The 23184-nt window shown below is 37.0% G+C and overlaps 1 protein-coding gene across 4 annotated transcripts in view; it reads right to left on the bottom strand.

The window, feature by feature from the left end:
- Positions 1 to 23184, bottom strand: part of Mpp7 (MAGUK p55 scaffold protein 7) — a 211763-nt gene that overhangs the window by 55176 nt on the left and 133403 nt on the right. For all 4 annotated transcript variants that reach the window (XM_063253710.1, XM_013151266.3, XM_063253711.1 and 1 more), the window contains 6 exons: positions 22983 to 23063; positions 13001 to 13132; positions 3362 to 3443; positions 2773 to 2858; positions 746 to 820; positions 375 to 571 (listed from right to left, as the gene is read on the bottom strand). In XM_063253710.1, the coding sequence (XP_063109780.1) occupies positions 375 to 571; positions 746 to 820; positions 2773 to 2858; positions 3362 to 3443; positions 13001 to 13132; positions 22983 to 23063 (653 nt within the window). The remainder of the gene's footprint in view (positions 1 to 374; positions 572 to 745; positions 821 to 2772; positions 2859 to 3361; positions 3444 to 13000; positions 13133 to 22982; positions 23064 to 23184) is intronic.

Raw genomic sequence — 23184 nt, 5'->3', positions numbered from 1 at the left:
TAAGAAAAAACTTGAAAGCTGAGGGTAGAGACTGAACACAATATAATCCATTCAAATTAAGAGATAAATTTTCTTTTCAGTTTTTGTAAACTATATGACTGCTCTTTTTCTTCCTTTCACCCCAATGCAGTCTAATATTAATGTGCTGTTTTCCATTTGCTTCCTTACAAAAACCCAAGATGACCTGGTACTGTCATATTATTTTTGGTCATTATTCATACCTAGTTAGACAAAACAGAAACCCAAGCCCACGGGATAATAAATTCTAAGGCAGGCTTTTAGGACTTATTTTATCACAACCACACCAGAATGGTATTTTGCAAAGAACAAAAGGTCAGCTGCAGACCGGCCAGCGCTCGGTGCCAACCGCTCACCTTTCCTGGAAGTGCTTTGAGGGAATCAGGCCTGCTCTGGGGTTGGCGGCGCCTTCGTGCTTTGCCTGCCACCAGGTTGCATCATCCTGGCTCATGATCTGGAGAATATCTCCCCTTTTGAAAGAAAGCCCAGCTTCCTTACATGGAATCGCCTTGTCCTCGTTAGGATCGTAGTCAAAAAGGGCCCTGAGAAACATCTGGAAGAAAGGTTCATTGAGGAATGAATGTAAAAAATAAATGTGAAATGGCCTACATTCTTGAGACTTAGATTGAAGAATTGTTTTAAAAATTAAAACGTGTGCCTATGTATTAGGTTTAAAAAAAAAAACAGTAGGACTGCACACACAAGGATATTTTTAAGAAATGATTACCTTGCCTTCTTTGGATGGAGTCTCCTCCTTGATGCTGGGGATAATCTTAAACGTAATTGCTCCCTGAGACTGCGCCTGATAGTGGATGAAAGAAAAAGACATCAGGAATCTGGAGCCAAGGAAAATAAGATAAAATAGTTAGGAAGCTAAAAATTTACAAGCGAGGGATTACATCTCTTTGACTAAACTAAGGAAACTATTTTTGTAGAAATTCTGGTAATATGAGAAAGATTTACAAGTTTGTCAAGTAAGTTAAAAAACATTAAATCCACTGTTACTCTTTCCCTTTATGCACTTTTAATATGTCGAAGAATATAGTCATCCATGTCAACTTAAAACAGAAACACAAACTATGAACAGTGCCTTAAATACATTAAACATTAAATTACTGAATAAATAATCTAAAAAGTTCAGGCTCTGTAACATTTGCAATACTGTAATATTTAAATGCCAGCATCCTTGCTTTTTGAGATAAAATATCTATCCATACTGCCAGTGCTATGGTTATAAATACACTATTCATTTAGCATAACACCCATCAGAAAAAAAAATGAGACACCTCACATCTGATGTATTCTGGTTAGTGAGTAAGATATCAACTATAATAGTCTTCTCATCTTTTAATGAACAGGTATCTAGCCTAAATTAATTACAATTTTTAAAATTCTGACTATACCTTACAACTATAAAAATTGTATGTATATTCAAATTTTGAGATCTTGTCACTTTTGAGTTCACTGGAAACTTATTTTTGTGTGTGGCATACAATTGAGACTATCTTTTTTCTCACTGAATCAAATAAATGCAATACCATTTATGAAATGGTTCTGTGGTCTTTCCACTAACTTAAAATGCAGAAGGATGGATGATGGCAGGGGTAGAGGACAAGGGAAGGTGCTGTTTGCTTTCTGCATGGAGGAAGAGGAAGCAGTGGCTTAATTACAGCTCCTGGGTGAGCTCCTGAGCAGAGCTCAATGCAAAAGCCAGTGGCCCCTGGAGAAATGCTGATAAGGCTCCTGTCCCTAGAATGTTTCTCCTTGAAACAGTAATTTCCATGGAGGTCTTGTCACGCGTTCTACCATTATTTCTATGTACTTCTATACATCTCTTTCTCCTTTTCTTAAAATTTAAATTTACTTGATTAACTGACATAAAAAGATATAGGCAACTGTACATATTTATGAGATACATGTGATATTTCACAACATTTATACATTGTGTTAATACTCAAAGAAGGTTACGCAGATCTCTCCCCTCAAACACTTATCCCTTCTTTATAGTGGTCCTTCACATCCTTTCTTTTAGATATTTTAAGTAAACAGTACATTATCATTATCCACCTTACCGACTGTGCAGTGACACACGAACATCTCCTATTTCTATCTCACTGTACCGTAGTTCCCACGGACCAACCTTTCCGGGGCCCTCATTCCCCTCTACAGTGCCATCTCGATCATACCCTAATTTTCATAAAGAGATCTGTTTTGCCATACTCTGCTCCTTTTGTTGCAGTATGCCTACGTTTTGGGGCATTAAAGAGAACGTTTCTATTTTATCTGTGCAAATGAACTTAAAAATTACCATTGTTCAGATCTAAAACAATTCCATTCAAGTTTCAGTTTCATAAGACATCTAACTTGGTTTTGTTATTTGCACACCTACAAGTTACAGCCTGCAGTATGGCTATGTCAATTAGAGGGGACAAACACACAAATGGGTCACCAGGAGCCATGCAGAGGCTACCCATTAATACCTGCTTTGATCAGGTTGTGTCCTGTCCCAGTTCTTTCCATATATGACCTCATTAATACTTAAACATGTCAGTACAAGATTTACCTCTCTCATTCTTATTTTATAAATGAAAACACTAAGGTACAAGCAAATCAAGGTGTTTCCCAAAGACACAGCAATGAAGTGATAATCGCTGGGATCTGAATCCTGCCCTGAAAACCCATACATTTCAAACCAAGTCAGAAAAACCTACAGTTTTATTTTCATTGTGACTTTAAAATAAATTTACAGCTTACCAAAATCTGTATTATTTCCTCAGGTCTTTTATCTTCAACTGGTATTCCATTCACTTCTCTAAGTTCATCACCAACATGAATAAGACCTGTGAAGTAGAAAATTTGCTAAACAGCGCTGTTACACAAAACAAACTGAAATTTGCAAATGTCTCTGCCAATTAAAGCATCATTAATTTCCTTGGTAGATTGAAGGATTGGAAAAAACTTCACACTTGTCGGCCTGCAGGTTCCATGTCTCCATCACAACAAACTAAAGCAGTACAAGAATGCTTGCAAAAAATTGTAACATTATGTCAGTCTTTGTCTAGAAATGTACATTAGTAATATCGCATGAAATAATTTCTTTTAAAGTTTCATGCTCTTAGCAGTAGTGTTCAAATCAGGAACACTGAAATAGGTCTTAACATAACTTTGCAAGCCTGTATACATTAAGACCAGTCAGTCTTTTTTATGGATTTATGTAGGTTCCCAAATGTCAGTAGAGAAAAACATCTTATAACTTGTTTTACTGTATTATATCCAGAGATATTTTAAAACTTATATTGGAAGAGTCACAACTTGAGTCAACTTAATGAACATTAAAGCTCACCACTTCTATGCGCGGCTCCTCCTCTCATGACTCTAGCTACAACGATCGCCCCAGTCTGCTCATCCTTCTTAATGGTGGCTCCCTTGGAAGGAAAAAATAGAGAAAAGAGCTGTGAGTAAATATCTGCACTGTGCAGTAGAAAGGTGAGGGGGAAATAAGGACATTCAGCTGGAAAAAGTACAAACAATGACAAAATAATTAGAGGAATAAGGCAGGAAGGCCAGGTCTCATGTTGTCTGTCTTACAAATATGTCTTTCTAGGTGCAGAACATTCTAACACAGCATCTAAGGATTTTAGTATAACACAAAGACATTTAAAACTATTAGTCTTTTCAAAATTGTGGGAAATAAAAATACATTCTTTCAATTATAAGACTATCTTGCATTAATTCTGTTAAAATGGTGTTTGTTTTTACCCTGTTAGAGCACTTTCTTATATTACTTTGCCCTCATAATACCTCATGAAAAAGATGGACTAGTTATGGTTATGTGAGTAGACAAAAGGTTATATAAATCAGAGCTAAGGCTGAAGTCACTCAGTGGCAGAGCGCGGGCCTAGCACACTTGAGGCCCTGGGTTCCATTCCCCAGCACTTTTAATTCAATGATTCTTCTCTTACAGTAAGTTGTTACAGTAAAGGAATTTGACAATAACAACAAAGAAAGAGGAAAACTATGAAAACCTAGAAATTAGTTTTATACACTGCTCAGTTAAACAGAAAAAGATCTATCACCCCATGTTTTTAATGAACTCAGAAATGTACCTAGCACAAACACAGCTAATCTTATGACATAAGATTCAGGCACAATCTCAAAAAGAATCCAAAATTCTTCACTTAAAGATACTCACAGGCTAATTAACTGAATGGTGCTTTATAAGAACAGGCACAAACAGCTAGCCTCTGCATGACTTTCTGCCCAAGAAACAGGTATGAGTTAGAAAAGCCATCCCACATTGCTTCAGCTGGCTGAGAAGTCTATACTTTATTAGTGCAGAGGACAGATCTCAGGTCCTTGCATGTGCTATGGAGTTGCTCTACCACTGAGCCACACGTCTGCAGTCCTTAAAAACGATATGCTTTAAATCGTGGCAGAAGTCGCTCTGAAGAAGTAGAAATTTTCTTAAGTTTGTCAATAAGAACAAGTACATAAACTGTATAAATCAGATTGTAGTAAGCATACTTTGTATCTGACAACTATGATATGTCTAATAATAATACTAAAAATTGAAAAAACGATGGAATGTTTTTGTGGCATTTTTCCTCATCCATGTATGTTTAAATGAGCATCTCTCCAGAGCCATGAACCAGAGTTCAGCAATTACTGGTATTTTCTTTATTTAAGAAGACATTGTCATACTGGAGAGACAATATTGTTGATATAACTATTAGCTTAATCAGACCAACTTTTATTCTTTCAGAATACAACTCAAACTATCCCACCAAAATATGCCAAAGGCAGAAAAGCTTAATAATCTAAATTGACTTATCCATTTTACCTATGGGAAGTTGAATCCCAAATGACAATAATTTGCCTTAGATTGGACAATTAATATATTGAAAAATTGGAACTTGTCTGAGAAAGTCTGACCAGGTAATCTTAATTTGCATTCAATATTGCTCACCCTATATATTTTAATAAAGGTCTGTTTATACATTTATTTCACCTGCAAACCTGTAAATTGACTGTGATTTGTCCTCCCTTGTTGCATGTGTAGATCACGGTCCCCCATCAAGTGATGAAAATCATTTATGGCTTCTAAGGCTATGAGAAGGCAGTTGGTTGCCACCTGAACCTCATAAAACACTGGCTCTCTATAAATCCAGCTGCCACATGCAAATACTAACCACAGCCATGCTGTGGGGGAGCCCAAGCTAGTCAAGCAGAGATGCCATTTGGAGATCATCACACCTGACCAGGTCCTAACTTCATATGTTCCAGTCCAGACATCAGCTGTTTGAACACAGTAGCCCTCAGACAACCCCACCCTCAGCTACCATCATCTGAGTGCGTATACAAGCATCGCAAGTGGTAACCTCCCAGCCGAGCCCACCGCCCTGCAGACCTGTGAAACATAACTGTGTATTGTTTTAGTCCCAATATTTGGACTATAGACACAGCATGTTCAAAACAGAGGACTACATAATAGGAACAAATCTCTCTCTTTCCACTATGCAATAGTACTAAACTGGTTTTCAGTACAGAACCACCCAGCTTCTTGTGCTTAGTGTTTTCCCATTGATTTCTTCTATGATTCAACAAAATTGATAAATGTTTACAGAGACAGTATTATGAGCCAGACAGAATTCTAAAGACTTGCAATGCACTGGTAAACAAAACTTCTTCTACCTCTTCATGGAACTTATAATCTAACAAGAAAAAGAAATAATAAATAAGAGATGAAATCAATATGTGTGTTATCTTCTACATTAGAATACAGTAAGCACTCTGAAGGTAGGAGGGGGGAAGAAGTCAGTAAGGAAGGTCAGGATCCACAAGTGGAAGGGAGACAGTGGGAAGACATGGGTCTCGCTGAGATGATGACATCTGAGTAGAGAAAGTCTAGAAAGAAGTGACAGTGACAATTAGCCAAAGGGAAAAAAAGAAGAAATAGCAAGTGCCAAGGGGAAGAAAGTTCAAGGAAGAGTAAAGAATGCAGCTGCAGTAGGGTAAGAGGACAAGAGCAGGAGAGGAGGCCAGGCGGGGCCAGGGAGCTGCATTATGCAGCATCCTGACCATGTGAGGAAGGACACAGAGCTAGACTAGGGATGCAAAAGACAGAACTGCAGAGCTGTGAGCAGCAGGATCAAGAAATGCCATGTACGCGTACTAATCCTCCAAAATGAATGTAACCAGTACGTATGGCAAAGGTAAGCTAATAAAAAATTAGTAATGAAAGAAACATGGAGTTATTAAAATTATCCTAGGGACCAATGATGGCAGTTTAAATCTGAGTGGCAGGAATAGAGGTAATAAAAAGCATTGTGGATACATTTTTAGTAAAGCTAAAAGGATTTCCCGGTGAATTGGCTATGGGATGTGACAGAGAAGGACCAACAATTACTCTTTGGGACTGCACAATTGGAGGAGAAAGAGTGTATATACAGGTGAAACGGGTTTGAGGACAAAGACTAGGATTATATTTTTGGACATTTGAACACTTAGATTCCCATTAGACACCCAAATGTAGATGTTGAGTAGTTAGATGGATGTACAAATTTAAAGGTCAAGAGAAAGCTCTGGTAAAGAAATAAGCCTTGGGGAGTCAAGTACATAAACGTTTTCTAATACCACATGGGCAGAATGAAATCATTTCTGTAAAGTGTAAAGAAGAACCCTCCAACACTTAAGAGTCATTTTGCTACAGATATGGACGCTGATAGAAAATGCTTACCACCTACTGATTCCACTTTTGTTGGAAGGTACACTATGGACCCAAGAAACAACTTTACTTTTTATATGATACTGCTACTAGAGTCAATCTGCATTTTGAACCCTTCCTTCTTGTGCAGCAGCAAATGAAAACACCAAAACATCGCCAAGATTTGGGGACTGATTTATTTAATGCGAACTGAGATTCATTCCCAAACTATCAGGCCTCAATCTCTGGTAGTCTAGGGCTTATTTGGGGTTTGCAAGTGGGAAGTACAGAAGCAAGAGTATTTGATGGTTACTGATTGGTTACATCTTATTTCATTATTACTGACTAGCCTAAGAGAAAACTGCATCATCTATTTGCAAGTATGCAAGTTCAAACTCCAAGCAAACTCAGTTTATGGGAAGCACACAGGTTCAAGGTGGGGGCAAGTTTGAAGTCATGGGAAACAAGTGCTTAACGTGTGAATTCAGGATAAGGCCAGTTAGCTAGGGGAAATATGTGCTTAGCATTGATGGAAGACAGGAAGACCAATCTGCTCAGGGGAGCAGTTAGGTGCAGGTTGGCATAAGACCCCAGAAGTAAAAATTTAACTCTCTATTTTCCTCTTCACTTCTATATCTAAACTGCTTTCCAAATCCCTATTATTACATGTATTCCCAGCACAATATATCTGAAAGATCAAAACTCAATGGTATATAGCATAATACATGATACTGTATAGAAATTGAAAGCTCTATGCTATCGTCTGCAAATGCAAATGCATTAAAGCAGTATGTAATATCCTGAAAAACTATACTCCTTTGCATAATTCTTTTGAATTTATTTGAATTTTGATGAAAATAAAAAACAGCACTTAAGTTAGATTGAGAGGTTAAAATTCTGGTTAGATTCTTGTTCACTGTTAACTTTGTAAAGTGGCTTATAAAGGAGGAATGCTAGTATTGGATTAGCACAATTTTCCTAAATCAAAATTTAATCTTCTATAAACCACCAACGTCTTTTTAAGCAGGAGCACAGCAATTCCAGGCTAAGGCTTTGAAATAAGTATTGTTCAAGTGTACAATAAGAACATCTCAGATAAAACCTCCTGGTATAATGAGTCTTTCAGAATAGAGCTCATAAATTTGTATTTTAAGTAAGTACCTCAGGTCATTCTTACAAAAATTTGAAAACTACTGTTCTCAAAAAAACAGAACAAATTTCACAGGAAACCATAAAAATAGTACTGAAATCCACTCACCAACCAACAGAATCTCATTTTCTTGTGCTTGCTTCAATCTTAATTTTCTGAACAAAACAAATACAAATTGCTCAGAGTCACACAGGAGGTGGGATACCTCTGTTCTTCACATATTGACTGATATTTTTCCCTGTCTTCTCTTTGTTCCTTTATCCTTTTAATTTCTTCTGCATTACCAAATACCTGCATGATTGGTGCTCCTGCCTGTCCTCCTAGGTAATCATTCTCTGCACAGCTGCACTCTAGATTCTAGCTTTATCATTCTGTGCAACATAAACATAATACCTCACAGCGTACAAAGCACCTCAGATACATCCTATCTCAGTTGACAGTCAAAGCACCCTTGGAAAGGACATTTCCTGAGAATCTCATAAGGATACTTAGCCAAGTTACCAACTGTGATCAGATGGAAAGCAAATACATCCTGTCTCCACACAGGTCACCCAATGCAAGCTTTCCACCCATGATTCATGTCACCGCACTGTACCTGGGTCTAACAGACAAACATGCTCAGTGATAAACACTGGTTGCAGTGTTTACGTCCTTTCTCGTGAATCGTTTGCCAGCAGTTTTCCGACTAGCCTGGCTTCCCTCACTTTGCCTTTTTCTGTTTTTTACTACTTGAAATTCTTTTCCTGTGTGCCTCTGACTTTTTAATCTGCCCTTTTGCTTTGCTGTCTGGTAGCTCCTCCAACAACTTCTCCAATCTGACCATTATCACTTGACAAATACTACTGAGTATAAATCACTTCTACTTTTCTGGGTAATACATGTTTTAAACTTTGAATTAACTTGCCCAATAACCTTACCTTACTTTTACAAAACTGTCAAATTAGAAATGATATGCTAATTATACATTCAAATGAACAAAAAGATCAAGACAAGTAATCTTCCTTATTGGAGTTCATTAAAAATAATGTTTCAAACATTAATACTTTTTTTAAAAGATTACCTAATGAATACCCTTGAAAACTTCTTCAACCCAGTTAAAAGCTCTCTTTATCCATAAGAAGTTGCTTTTGTTTGCTTATCTGTTTTAAAATGTAGTCTCTTAAACATAAAATATGAAATCACACTGTGTTTGGCTAGGAAGATAAAGAACCACTAAATCTTTTAAATATAGAAATTTAAAAATTCTCATGACTTTAAATGGCATTAAATATAGAAAACTAAAGCTAGAGGTAAAAAAAAGCTATCTGCATATGTTTGGTGGGGAAAAATGTTACCAATTTAGTTTTAAATAATATACTCAAAAATCAGAGAAAAAACTTAAATTAATATAAAGATAAGTGAGCAGAATGGCAATTACAGATGAAACACACAGAACTAAACCAGGCATGGTGGGGTACACCTGTAATCCCAACTCAGGAGGCTGAGGCAAGAGCACCACCATAACTTAAAGGCCAGCCTGAGCTACCAAGTGAGTTCAAGGTCAACCTGTACTGTATAGTGAGATCCTGTCTTAAAAAATAAAGAAACAAACACGAAGGCCTAACATTTCGGTTCTTCTACATTTGGGAATAAACAGGAAGGAAAATGTTACCAATTAAGGAGAGTTCAAAGTTGTGAAATTTGGCAGGTTGTTGGGAAGAAAAACTAGCAGCCAGCCCCTTCCTATGAACCAGAGGCAGCCACTGGGGTCACCAGGAAGAGAAACAAGAAGCCAGCCCCTTCCTGTGAGCCGGCTGGCATGCAGGCTGGCAGACAAGAATAGTGGTGTCCCCACCCCATGCCCTTGGGCAACTGGCTGATGATAGCTGAGATGATAGCTACTGAGGAAAACAAAAAACTAATGCTTGTAGTGTTTAGTGTCTAACTGACTTTGCTGGTAGTCTGAGCATCCATTTGGAGGATAACAGTATGCAGTGTGGCATCTATGGGGATCTCCTTCTGAAGGTGGTGGCCATTGTTAACTCCCTACTATCTTGCTTTACAGTCCTGTATCATTTTCATTGTTTGGTTTCGTTTGGTTTTATTCTGTTTTGTTTTGATTCTATTATAACTGATGGCATGGGCAGCTATTTGAAAGATAACAAGATATACTACAGTAGCCATTTTGATGTACGATTATCTTGTTTTGAAGGTTTTTTTTGCATTCATTGTTTTGTTTTTATTGGTTCTATTTTGTTCTGTTTTGCTCGATTTTTATTATGTCTAAAGGTTTCTACAGCTACTTTGAAGGCAGCAGGAGGCATTGTAGTAACCACTGTTGATTTCCTATTGTTTTGAAGCCTTACGTCACTTACACTGGTTTATTTTGATTGGCTTTGTTCTGTTTTGTTTTGCTTGGTTTTATTCTGTTTAAAATTTTAAAAAGTTGTGAAGTTACTGCACTACAACAAACTGAAAAATCTGAGAAATGCTTAAACTATCTCCTGAACATATAAATATTACAGATCTGGAAAACACTTTCATACTTAAGAGAAATGTTCATTTTTTAAACGATTTATCACTGGAAGTGATCTTTTAAGGAAATTCTTCGTTTTTATCCCCTGAATTTTCCCCTAACTGAAAGCCAATACTACCAATCTCCCAAATAAAAACCTGCTGTGCTATTTTGTGAGCTCCTTCTGCTTGGTCTTTTCATTCAAGAGTTACCTGGTCTCTGCAAATCCATTTTACAAGTAACTCTCACCACTATGCTGGTTCACATCCTAAATACTGTAATACACAAACAATAAGAAAAGGAGGACAACAGATGAAGAATTACCAGCTCTCCTTAACGTTTGTTTCTATTGTTACATGCTTTTTAGCAAAAGAGTGTAATATATTTAGTAAGAAACTACATCATGCTATTTTAAGCCAGGCATGGTGCTACACACCTGTAATCCCAGCACGCAAGAGGCTGAGGCTGGAGGATCCTTGCAAGTTCCAGACCAGCCTGGGCTACAAAGTGAAAGCATGGCCAGCCTGAACTGCATAGCGAGACCCTGTCTCAAAAAGACCAAAAAAAGAAAGAAACTACAACATATTATTTTATACTGTTCACTGGATTTATTTTCATACATAAGAGAAGAAATAGCAGACCCAACTAAAAGCTTTTGAGAGACAAATTTGAAGGATCATACACAAATATTGCTGACAGCTGTCTAAATGTCAACTCACCAAACCAACACCCCAAACACTAGGAAAAGAAAGACTGATCAATGCAATTATTACCAATGAATTACTGAACTCATCAACTGAGTCAGTCTGTCAATCATCTCCATGAAAAATGAGTTTGTCAAAACAACAAAAGACCGCTTACTGATATATGCACAGAATCTACAAAGAATGGGACACTCTATCATGATGGGTTCTGAAGTCAGTTTTCTCTACATCTGTACATCCAATTACTAAACATATGACCATGATAGAGGTCAAAAGATATTTAGGATACCACTACCTAAACATCGATGGATGAGAAGCTCTACCCTTGGACTAAAGGCATGTATTTCATAACATGAAAGTAAACAATATGAACGAAGAATATGAGGAGCCCTACAATGTCCATGAATGAGCATCTGAGACTCAATAAACCTCCTTAAACAATATACAAACTATCTGTATTTTTATGGGTATGAAAATTCAATTTATTTATCAGCACATCTACAGAGGCCATAAGACAAGAAGATAAAAAACTATCAAAGAAGCCAGGCGTGGTGGCTCACACCTGTAATTCCAGCACTTGGGAGGCCGAGGTGGGAGGATCCTTATGAATTTGAGACCAGCCTGTGCTACAAAGTGAGCTCAAGGCCAGCCTGAACTGCATAGCGAGACCCCATCTCAAAAAAGACAAAAAAAAAAAAAAAAAAAAAAAAAAAACTACCAAAGGGATGGAGCACAAAAGACACAGTATGATACAAAGAAAAACCTAGTATTTAAAGGTAAGGAGTTAAGTTTACCTCTTAGTTTACTAAGCCAATTTACTTTCTTTGAATAAAAGTTTTCTAGATTGTAAAATCAGGAAATTATACCATATATTATACGAAGCCTAACTGTATGTAAAGTTCTTGACATAGTGCTGGCAACTGTTGTATTATCAAAAGCTACAGGCTTCAAGAACACAAAAATGCATTCATTACAATAAAGTGGACATGACACATTTTAAATTAACTACTAGATTACATGATTTAATTTTCTTTTGAGCACAGTTTCATAAAATACGGGCTGGCCCTGTTTAATGAGCACAAGTGGGTGGCTAAATAAGAGTTTACTATTTTATAGTTCTGAGGGTCAGAAAGTCAAAGAGGTCTCATAGAGCTAAACTCAGGGAAGACCACCTTGCTGTGCCCCTTCTGCAGGCTCCAGGAGACCACCAGTCCTCACTCTGCCTGATTCCATGTGTCTTCACCTCATCTGCCCCCCTGACCTCGTTACACAGCCTTCTCTCCCTCTGGTCCTACTGACTTCCTCGTTCACTTTTCTAGGAGCTTTGTGGTTACACTGGGTCCATTATCCAAACAGGATAATCTTCCCATTGCAAGACCTCAGCCATGGAAAGTCCATTTTGCTGTGTAAGGTGACATGTTCTCAGGATCAGGACAAGGGGACATGACGTGTTTTGTAGCAGAGGTCACTGTTTTACCTCCCACACATCTTCACATAGGTCAACACTATCAGTTCTGGTACCAAAACAAACAATCACATGCTGATTATAGTTACATTTTCAAATATCAGACACTTGATTAAATAACCATTTTTACTTTTAAAATTAATCAACAATTTCTTTTAGTTATGCCTTTTAATCTCAAGTTACCCATACTGGTGCATGTTAAATTTTTTAATAAATGCCAATAGTTCACTGTTTTCAAAATTATTGCTATTAGTAATTAACAGAATGATTGCTATTTTATTTTGCTGCATTCTAATTTTTCTAAATCATGTTTTTTAGACACAATGTTTTTTTATTTACTTTAAAGGTTGAGGAGAACACAGAGGAAGCATATTTTAAAAGCAGAAATAATTGGGATGTGCCCCTCTAATTTGCCACTATCATGACAGTCACTGATACCTTAACACGAAACGTGGACCAGCCTTACCAGTGGTTCTCTATTCTTGACCAGGCGGATTATCTTTACGGAGTCTTCCTCGTCATCAATATCATCCGGCATAGCAGGCAACACAGGATCGTAATTCTTTTGAGCCACAGTGTCATGCACCGAGAGCAGAGCCTATAAAACGCAAAGATTTAGGCAAAAAGCAAAACTGAAATCCCCAACACCTAAGACTATAAAGCAAATCAAAACTGAGTTACAATTTTGTAAGTACGATGAATAAAGCAACTTGCAAAGACGTCTCTTGCAAGAAGCTGGAAACAGAATGTGCAGAGTGTCAGAAGGTGGCTCTAGAGGGCATCACCTCTATCTCCAAAGCCACTGGTACCTAACCAGAATCCAAGAGCTCTGCTCTTAACCTGAGGAATATGGCAGCTGGGAACACGATGGAGGGGGAAGTTACCTTTCAGAGAGGGAGAAAATGAGGCTACAGAGACACTGTCAGCGAGCCCAGAGAAGTCTGAGGATTCTATACATTTCTCTTTCTCACTCTCATTTCTTACTACCAGCCGAAAACATGCTATCAATGCAATTCTTCCGTCTTCTCACTTTCAAATCTTTTGTGAAATAGATATGTATAGAAGAATGAAAGTATTTCTCATCATTACTGGTAAGGTAGAGAGGTAAAACCCTTCAAAACACAGACATCTCATAAATAAAAGATGGGAACAACACTGGAACCTTGTACATCACTAATATCTTAAGTGAGTTTTAGGCTTTCCACTACTTCTGTTTCCTGACCAGAGCACCACTATTCACAAATCATTCGTGTCAGAAACATAGAAATCATCATGAAACTTCTTGTCCCATGTACATCCCTAATATCCCATCATGGACCATTAAATCTACCCCCAAAATATACTGAAATTTGTTTGCTTCTCTCTAGTCTACACAACACACTGTGCTACTTATTTTGTTAATGATTTTTACTGAAACATAGTGATATTTATTTACATATTGTCTGTGGTTGCTTTCATGCTATAATAGCAGAGCTGAGTAGGTGGAACTGGTCACCTTTCACCTAAAAATCTGGTTGTTTCTAGGACTACATCACTGACGCCATCATTTCTACCTGGAACATCACAAATGACCTCTAACTGGTCTGGCTGCATTCACTTTGGCCCATTCTCAAACCCATGATTCACATCACAGTAAAGGTGATTACCCTAAGATTCAGGCTCTCATAAAGGTGCCCCAAGAACTGGGGAGGACATCAGACTCTAACATCCTCTGATGAGTCCTGCACACCCTCCCAACCTTACACCACTGTTTTCTTCACTTGATTTAAATAATTATTTCTCACTGAGCTGGTCAGAATAGCCAGTATGAAAGTGGGTCCCTTTGTTTCTTGATCTTAACATCACGTCTTCTGTTGAGATAAATGCTTGCAACTTGTACTTATATGTGGATTTTTAGGCTGATCTGTTCTAATACTATCTACTGATACAGAAGAAAACTGGCTTCTATTTTCTAATCAAACCTTTTTAATGACTCACAGAAGATGTAGAGTTGAACACATAGAAGTAGAGAGTAGAACAGTGGTTACTACTAGGGAGGAGGGCAAAAGGAAAGGACAGCAGGGAAGAGTGAGTTCACGGCACAAAAATATAGAAGTTAGAAGATTATTTTTAGTCATTTACAGTGACTGAAATTCATAATTTCATGTATTTCAAAATTATGTATTATAAGACAGGATTTTGAATAGTGGTGAAAAATATGGTAAATATTTGAGTAGTAGATATGCTATTCACCCAGATTTAATGACTACACACTGCATATACACACTGCATATATACACCATACACTGCATTTAATCACTATACACTACATATATATACTACATACATGTACTGTACCTATGACTATGTACAATTATGTGTCAGTGAATAAGCCCTATTGCCAAAAGGAATTAGAGAAGTGACTCTTAACTCCCCAGGAGCCATTTGGCAATGTATGGAGACATTTTTTATTTCCCCAGTAGTGGAGATTCTACTCGACTTAGTGATCAGAGGCTGGAGATGCCCCTAGATATGATAGCATACAGAACAAAACATCATTTCCCAGCCCCAAAACATCAAAAGCTGGGGGCTGGGGATTTAGCTCAGTGGCATAAGCGCCTGCCTTGCAAGCAGGCAGTCATGAGTTCGATCCCTGGTACCAATTTTTTAAAAAAAAGTCAAAAGCTTCAAATCTGAGAAACTCATGCTGTGGTTTGGCACCTCCAGACTCTTGAGTGGAAGGCCTGCCTCCACATAGGCCAAAAAGATGATGCTCAACCAGTCTTGGATTTCCAGCTTCCAAAACTGTGAGCTAAATAGACCCTTTTCTAGGGTACCAAACTTAAAGTATTTTGCTATAGCAACAGAAAGCATATTAACACATTCTCCAGTACAGGGAATAGTAATAGTTTCTCTTCTTATCATGAAGCCGAGAAAATTTATCACTGTCAAAACATTGAAAAGACTTACTAAATAGGTACTACTTCAATGTGAAAAAATAAGCCCAAGACTAAATGCTGTGATTGTGTCACCTAAAAAAGCTTACATGCAAGCCTGTAAAAGGGTCAGGCGGTTTTCAAATAACTGTGTAACAGAAAAATGTTCAAGTACATTATCTATACAAAAATACCCATCATCAAACCAGAGCAAATTTAAAATGACTGGTAGTCTACCAAAACTTACTACACATACAAAGAAAGCACAAAATACTGCTCATAATGAAGAATAAAAATGACAAAGCTATAGGAACAAACACTGCAATTACACAGATAATAGACAAGGAAGTTAAGTTATATATATATTCTAAATGTTCAAAAAAGCTAGAAAGGCTGAACATGAGCTATGAAATATATTAAAAAATCAAATCAAGCTTATAGAGATTAAAACTGTACACTATGAAATATGAAACAAATCAAATAAAATGTTGTTAACAAAGATTAAACACTGAATAAAAAGCAAGTCTATAGGCAAAGCAACCTAAATGAAAGTTTGGTTTCACTCAAAATGAAAGATGAAGGGAAAATATACTGAAATATTATAAACAGAATATTGTGAATATTATGTTGACCTACAGTTCTATACCCAGCAAAAATGTCTTTTAGTAATGTAGATTCTTCAGTGAAATAAAGATGTTGTAAAGACATACAAAAGTTAAAAACTCATCAGCACTAGACCTGCCTTGTAACAAATGTTATAAAAAGTCTTTTAGATTGGAGAAAAATGACACATGGGGTTTATAATGAGGTTAAAGAACACTGAAAATATATACTATCTTGAAAGTTATATAACTGTCTTAAGACATAGTAAGAATTATATATTGTACATTGAATGATATATTCAAACATTATAAGAATAGCCAGTATAAATTTAAAAAACAAAACTATTGGAACAGTTGCAGCAATAAATGATGCATTTCCATTTCTGAATTCCAAAATAATCTTACAAATTTCAAGTTCATCTTTTTTAACAGCTTTGCTTTATAAACATCATTGGTTAGCAACATTATTATTATTTGGATAACTAAAAGTTACTCTGTGTTCCATTTTCCTGTTTTAACCATGGTGATTTTATTTTTTTAATATACAGATTTTCCTCTCAAAAGGCAAACTTAAATGGAAACTGTGTTTCCATATGCCATAACCACCAATCACAACTGATGGGTTTACCTGTTGCCCAGAAGAAACTGCAGGAAATTGAATGCTAGGCTTTGTAACTCATCAGGCTCACAAATTCTCACTGCCTTAGACCCCCTGGAGTGAACTCTAAATTCTAAGTATCTGTCAGGTCCACTGAATTAAGTGTCCAGCTCATAAGGATGAGTAAAACTGATTTATTCCTCCAGAAGGAAGCTTAACTTTTCCCTTCAGCATGCTTTAATGAACCCTCATCCATTCTGCATGCTCACGCAATGAGTAATTTCTCGTAAGTGAGTACTTTGGAAAGCTGAAAAATTACAAAAAATCTTTGTCTTCTTGCCTTTAAAAATAGTCCACCAAATCTTCCCTGATTTCCTAAATTACACTACCACGTTCAAGAGTGTCACTTTGCTGTTTTATCAAAATGAGCCCAGTGTGATGACTCACACAAGTTCTTCTGCCTTTACTGTAGCGTCGCGATGTCCGGGACTGATTCATATTTATTAGCACTGTCTTTACTGGCCTTAGAGACAGAGCCTCTGTGCAGACCAGGATCCCTCTGTCAACAGCCCGGGCACACCACCACGCTCACTGCATTGCACGCCTCCACAAGCATGCAGCGAATCCCTGCCTATCCTTTCTTATCACTTGTTCATTTTTTTTATTTTGTTTTTCCTGGACTTTAAGATCTGAACAGTGCAATCACAGTCTGTAGATATTTTATTAACTAAGTTTTTGTACTGTAAGTAATCTTCAAAATTTTTGACACTTCTCAATTGAGATTATTGCTAAAGAATAACAAATTATTTCCTAACCATTATAGACATGAAGGCACTCAATACTTGAGAAAAGCCCAGGCGTTCTTCAGAAATTCATGATTGCTTAGGAGTGAAATGAACAGTATCACAATTTTATGCTACTATAAGTAAAAAACACGAAAAAAAGTTTAAAAGCCATATGAATATATACTGAATCACATGAAAAGATATGAAAGGCTATAATGAAATGAAAATTCCAAATACTTAATAGTTTATGTTGGCTTTAATTTCCTGGGAGCCCCCCCATGCTGCAAGCACAGAGCTGTGTGCAAGAGACATAAACAGGACCACCTTGGACATCAGTAAGACACATTTGAACACGTAACAGCAACTCCATGGAACACACACATGCAGACAGACTTCTTATATGCTAGCTTAGTTTCTGGATTGGATGCTTTTGAACTTGGTTTTCTTTAATATTTAAAAGGGAATTACTGTTAAAACTTATTCAACATAGTTTCATAATAATTAGAGATAATGCATGAAGGTGCTTGGCAAAAGCCTGTTCTCAAACAATGCTAATTACAATTATTAGTTTAAGAATCATTTTGCATACTTAACTGTATATAAACTTGTGCAAGGCCACACTTAAATAAGAAAATACTGTTATCATATTGCTATAGTACATTTATGAAAACTGATCAAATTAGCAGACAAAAATATCTAACAAATTTTACATAAAGTAAATATGCTATATCCTACAACCAGTATAAATCAAACAAGAAACTTTCATCCATTTAAAAACAAAAAAACAAATAGCTCTGGAGGTGGGCAACTACTGATGCTAAAAAAGAACACTAAACAAAGTTTATATAATTAACTTCATAGTAATCACAACTACATAGAGAAAGTGACCTCACGCATTATTGTACATGGAAAGAACCTGTCTTAGGTACAAGCTAGTAATAGCTATCAAAAATGTAAAATGTTGATATGTTAACAGCCAACAATTCATTAACCTAATAGAAATACACCAAATCCAACATAAGACAAAATTCTGCAATATACAAAATGTACGTAATAGTTTTTTTTAAATAACAGAGAGCTCTATTTCTAAAGGATAAATTAAGTAATTATGCTGATCCACAGAAAAGTCCCCACAATTTCTTTTCTTTTCTTTTGGTACTGGGGATCAAACTCACAACCTTGCACTTGTCAAGCAGGTGCTTACACCACTGAGCTAATCCCCCATCCCCCACATTTTTAAAATGTTAAAAAACAAGAATCCAACCGTAAGATGTGAATTCTATTCTTAAAGAGGGAAAGTGTGCATTTAATAATGACATGCAGAGGAAATGGTGGTACGATCAACAAATACAATGAACACTTACTTTAAGAAAAATTACTGTACAAGACACACGGCCATTAATCCCCCTCCTAATACTCCTCCTGGTGCCCCACACTTATCCCACGACTTGTGCCACTTTCTGAAGCAGTTCTGGAAGCCCCCTTTTGTGAGTATCTTCAATTGTGTTCTCATGGTTGTCTCCATGTCCAAATCATTTTAACACATTTGTCTTTCATGGTTATTTTGACTTTGGGGAAGAGCCGGAAGTTGCAGGGCGGGCGCCAGATTCATTGAATAAGGTGGATTAGGACACAGGACTCTGTTTTTACACACTTGCCTTTCCATTGGACACCAGTTGGTGCCAGCGTTCAGTTTATTTTTTGATCACACCTTAGGAAGACATTCCTGAAAGAGGATTTCCAGAACAATGTTGGCTTGTTTGTTTTTGATGGGGTCTCACTGTGCAGTTCAGGCTGGTCTTGAACTCATTACAGAGCCCAGGCTGCCCCGGAACTTGCAGCAACCCTGCTTCAGCCCCAAAAGTAGGGATTACAGCAGTGTGCCACCACACCTGGCTCCAGACCCTTTCACAAAGTCACAGGAACAATGCAGTAAGTGTGACTGAAGTGGTAGGGAGTATTTTGAGGAGAATTAATGGCAACCTGTCTTTTATTGTTATAACTGTTTAAATATAAACATTCACTGTTTATCACTCCTGCTGATCTCCCCTTGGTTATGAACACACAATTCACAGAGATAAAGGCATTAAGATATCAAAAGATACTCATCCTCACTAAAACACAGTGAAAACAGTCTTCTACTTTCTCTATAGTTTGAATTAAAAACACAACTATGCACTATTAAGAAAGAATATTTCTGGGTTTTTTTTGTCTCCATCAATTCAGTTTGTAGAAGGAAAAATTAATGGAAAGTAATAAACTTTCTTTCTTATTAAAGATAAATAGCATAAATCATTTTTATTGGTTTCCTTCCAACTTAATTCATGAATCTTTTTTTAAAAACTTTTCTTCCATGTGTGCATGTGTCCCCACACTCATGAACTGCCGCATTTCTGTTTGTGTCTGTCCCTGTGCTTGTGATTTGTCTATCTCACAGTCAAATAATCGTCAAGATTTTGCTAATGTACATTTTTTCTTCTTGTAGTGCTGATGACCAAATCTAGGGCCTCTTATATTAGGCAAATGCTTCACTGCTGAGCCCACTAATATTTTTACTGGTCAATTTTGTACACGTAACCCTTTAATCTATTTGGAATTCATCCTAGAAAGGATACTTTTCTCATTTTTTTCTGCCAAATAACTAACCAGTTATCCCAACTCTGAGTGGTGAAGTTACCTCTTCAAACAACTCACGTGGCCGCCTTCACCAGGACTGCGATGGTGACCATCCGAACTCTTTCCAGCTCCTCACTGGCATCCTCCACATAGCTGTCCATCCCCACGGCCCTCCAGCACCACCTGCCTCTACACTCTACACGTGGAGTGATTGTGTCACTTCCTTACTTAAAACCTTTCCATAGTTTTCCACTGCACTTAGGATAAAATCCAAACTTTTTAATATGCTCACAATTAGGGTGGTCTCAGCCTTCATCACTGAAACAGGGAAGCAGCCATAAAAGAAAAGCTCTTAAGAATAAGGCTGGGACCATAGGCACAGACCAGACTGTGCTGGCCAACCCCTCTGCAAAAGGCTCAACCACGTAGCTCTAACCTATCCTCTCCTCTTTAACAAGGTCATGTCCAGTTGAGCAACATTTACTTTCATCCTCAAGCTTTACAGGTTTTCACTTTACCTAAAATACTTGTTTTTCTCATCTCACCCCCAATTCCACTACCCTCTCCTGGTACCTCAGACTCAGCCTTCAAGTTCACAGTACAGTTTTCTTCAACAACACCTCTGCCCTGGCCCAAGTTTGGATGTATGATGATTCCTGTACATTATGTATCATTTCCACATGTAACCTTTTCTTACTTAATATTTCCTCTCCCATTTTCATTAATCTATCTTCTACAAGTTGAATCCAAAGGGCCTGCCACCCAGTAAGCATCACGAATGATCTGTCTCCATTTACATTTACACATTACCAGAGGAAAGTTACAAAAGTTTTTTTAAAAGTGTTGGAAGATCTGTAATTGACTATAGAAGTGACATTCCATATGTTGGCAGTTAATAATACAAATGACTTCAGGGAATGCGATGTTAAATCTGGAATCAAAAATGAAAGAAAGATACTTTCTCCTCAAGACTGCCTCACCATAGATTGGCATAGCCAACTGGAACACCACATGTCTGGATTCTTACCCACTTTCAAAATAAACCTCTCAAATATATATTTTTCATGGTGACTTCTCAACCATTTTTTAATCACACTGCTATATAAATATGAAAATAATTCATATAAAATATTTTCCACAAAATTTAAGCGATTACTATAAAATTCTATCAAAGACATCTTCATGATACTATCTAACTCATTGCTTCCTCTGGAACCAAACACCAATTTCTGTCCAGTATTAATCTCTTTTATTAACTATTCCTTTTTAAATACAGCTGAGCAAAATACCAAAAAATTTTTTATCTGAAACATTCCTTTCTGATTTCCAATATCAAAAGAGTTTAACAAACTTCTCATAGCGTAGCTTGTCCTACTCTAATTGATATTAATTTCTTACATGGAGTCTAAGACCAAATGAAATCCTGTGGTTGCTCTTGCTATGGTTTGTGTTTGGATGGCCCTCCCAAGCCTCATGCAATCACGGACATGGCTGAATCTAGCATATGTGATTGGTTCATTGTCTGGTGCTAGGATTGGTAATGTGGGTGTTCCTCCCGCCAGGGGTGGAGCGGGCATACAGTGTAGGGGTGGGGAAGAATGAGTGTCTTTCCTCTCTTTGAGTCTGTTTGCTCTTGTTGTTTGCAGTGGCCATGAACAGCGGCTCCACCAGGCCACCCTGCCTTGGAGCCAGCTGAGTATGGACTGAAACCTCCAAAATTGTAAGAAATAAACCTTCACTTCCCTAATTTTTGAGTGTCAGGTATTTTGTCTCAACAAGAAAAAAGCAACTAAGACAGCTCTTAAATTATGGATCTCCTTTTTAGAGCTCCTAACCTTTGGGCACACTTAGTCTTTAATGTCAAGAAACGTTTCTGTTGTTCTGAGAAAAAGATTAAGAAACCTCCTAAACTATATCAAATCAATACTCTTGAACTATTATTTATAGTCCATTTACTCTCTAAATCAATGTATTTGTATACTTAGATTTATTTAGGTTAAACATTATAGTCCATGCATGTTTTTACTTTAACTTTCATTTAACAGACATTCTTTCGTTGACTATAAATTTAGAACCCATATAGTATGGTTTCAAAGGATATTTTGCCAAGAATGTAGAAGCCAGTCTTTGTACCTAGGCAAAAATTTTCAATCAACGCTCTATATGTTTACCTATAAGCATTATAAGACAGCTAACCATTTTCATTACGGAATTGTATGTAGTTTTGCATCATGGGACATTGTTTAATACACAACTGCTATAATATCAAGTTCAAAATGTATATACATGATGTATAAACATGGTGAGATTTTATGCATTAATGATCTCAGAGGAAGAGCAGGAACACTGTAAAGTGTCTTCTTTACATAAATCACATTTAGAGAAAAATAAGTGACAAACTTAGAAGGAAACAGCTGGCAGAGAACTGAAGTCCTTCTATCAATATTTCACAGGTATTTTACGCTGGAAAACTGCTCTGTTCCAGGAAAAGGTACAGTATTTTGAAACATGACTTGTAGAAAGACAGAAAATGGAGAGATGGCAGAGAAGGAAAAGAAATGCTGAAATAATCCTATAGAGAAACAGATACATGTGTCAAATATATCGAAATATCATTTATTAGCCACATAAAAGAAATCTAAACAAAATCACTAGTTGGTTCTCTATTTGGGACTCTTAACTTCATCAAAAAGAAAAATGACGCTACATTATATTTGCCAATTAAATTCTGAGCTTCTCAAAGTACTGTGTAGTTTGTTACAATGTATAAATTTTTAAAAGTTCAATTTTTTTAATAGGATTTAGATTATTAAAATACTGTTCACTCTTTGAAAACATATTTACTTGAAAATTGATGTCTGAGACAATCCATCTGAGGGCTCAGAAAGCGTTTCTTTCAGAAGGCATTTATTGCAGGGTAACATGTCCTCACCTTCACGTTGGGTTTTGACAGTAGTTTCAACAGCTCTCTGATCTCGCTGCTTAACGGCTTGTTCTGAAGCTCTTCGGCCAGCTGCAAGGGAGATTACATTGACATACGTAAGTTTAGGGGAGCACTGTGGGGTTGCAGTGTGTCATAGCTGAGAACATTCTGCGCAAGGCTATCCCTTTCCATGTTTTAAGAAGTTAGTGTG

This window comes from Cavia porcellus, unplaced genomic scaffold (genome assembly GCF_034190915.1).
Source record: "Cavia porcellus strain 051 isolate PalLab524CR breed Dunkin Hartley unplaced genomic scaffold, mCavPor4.1 scaffold_7, whole genome shotgun sequence".
Taxonomy (NCBI): Eukaryota; Metazoa; Chordata; class Mammalia; order Rodentia; family Caviidae; genus Cavia; species Cavia porcellus.
This window is presented reverse-complemented; position numbering and strand designations above follow the sequence as displayed.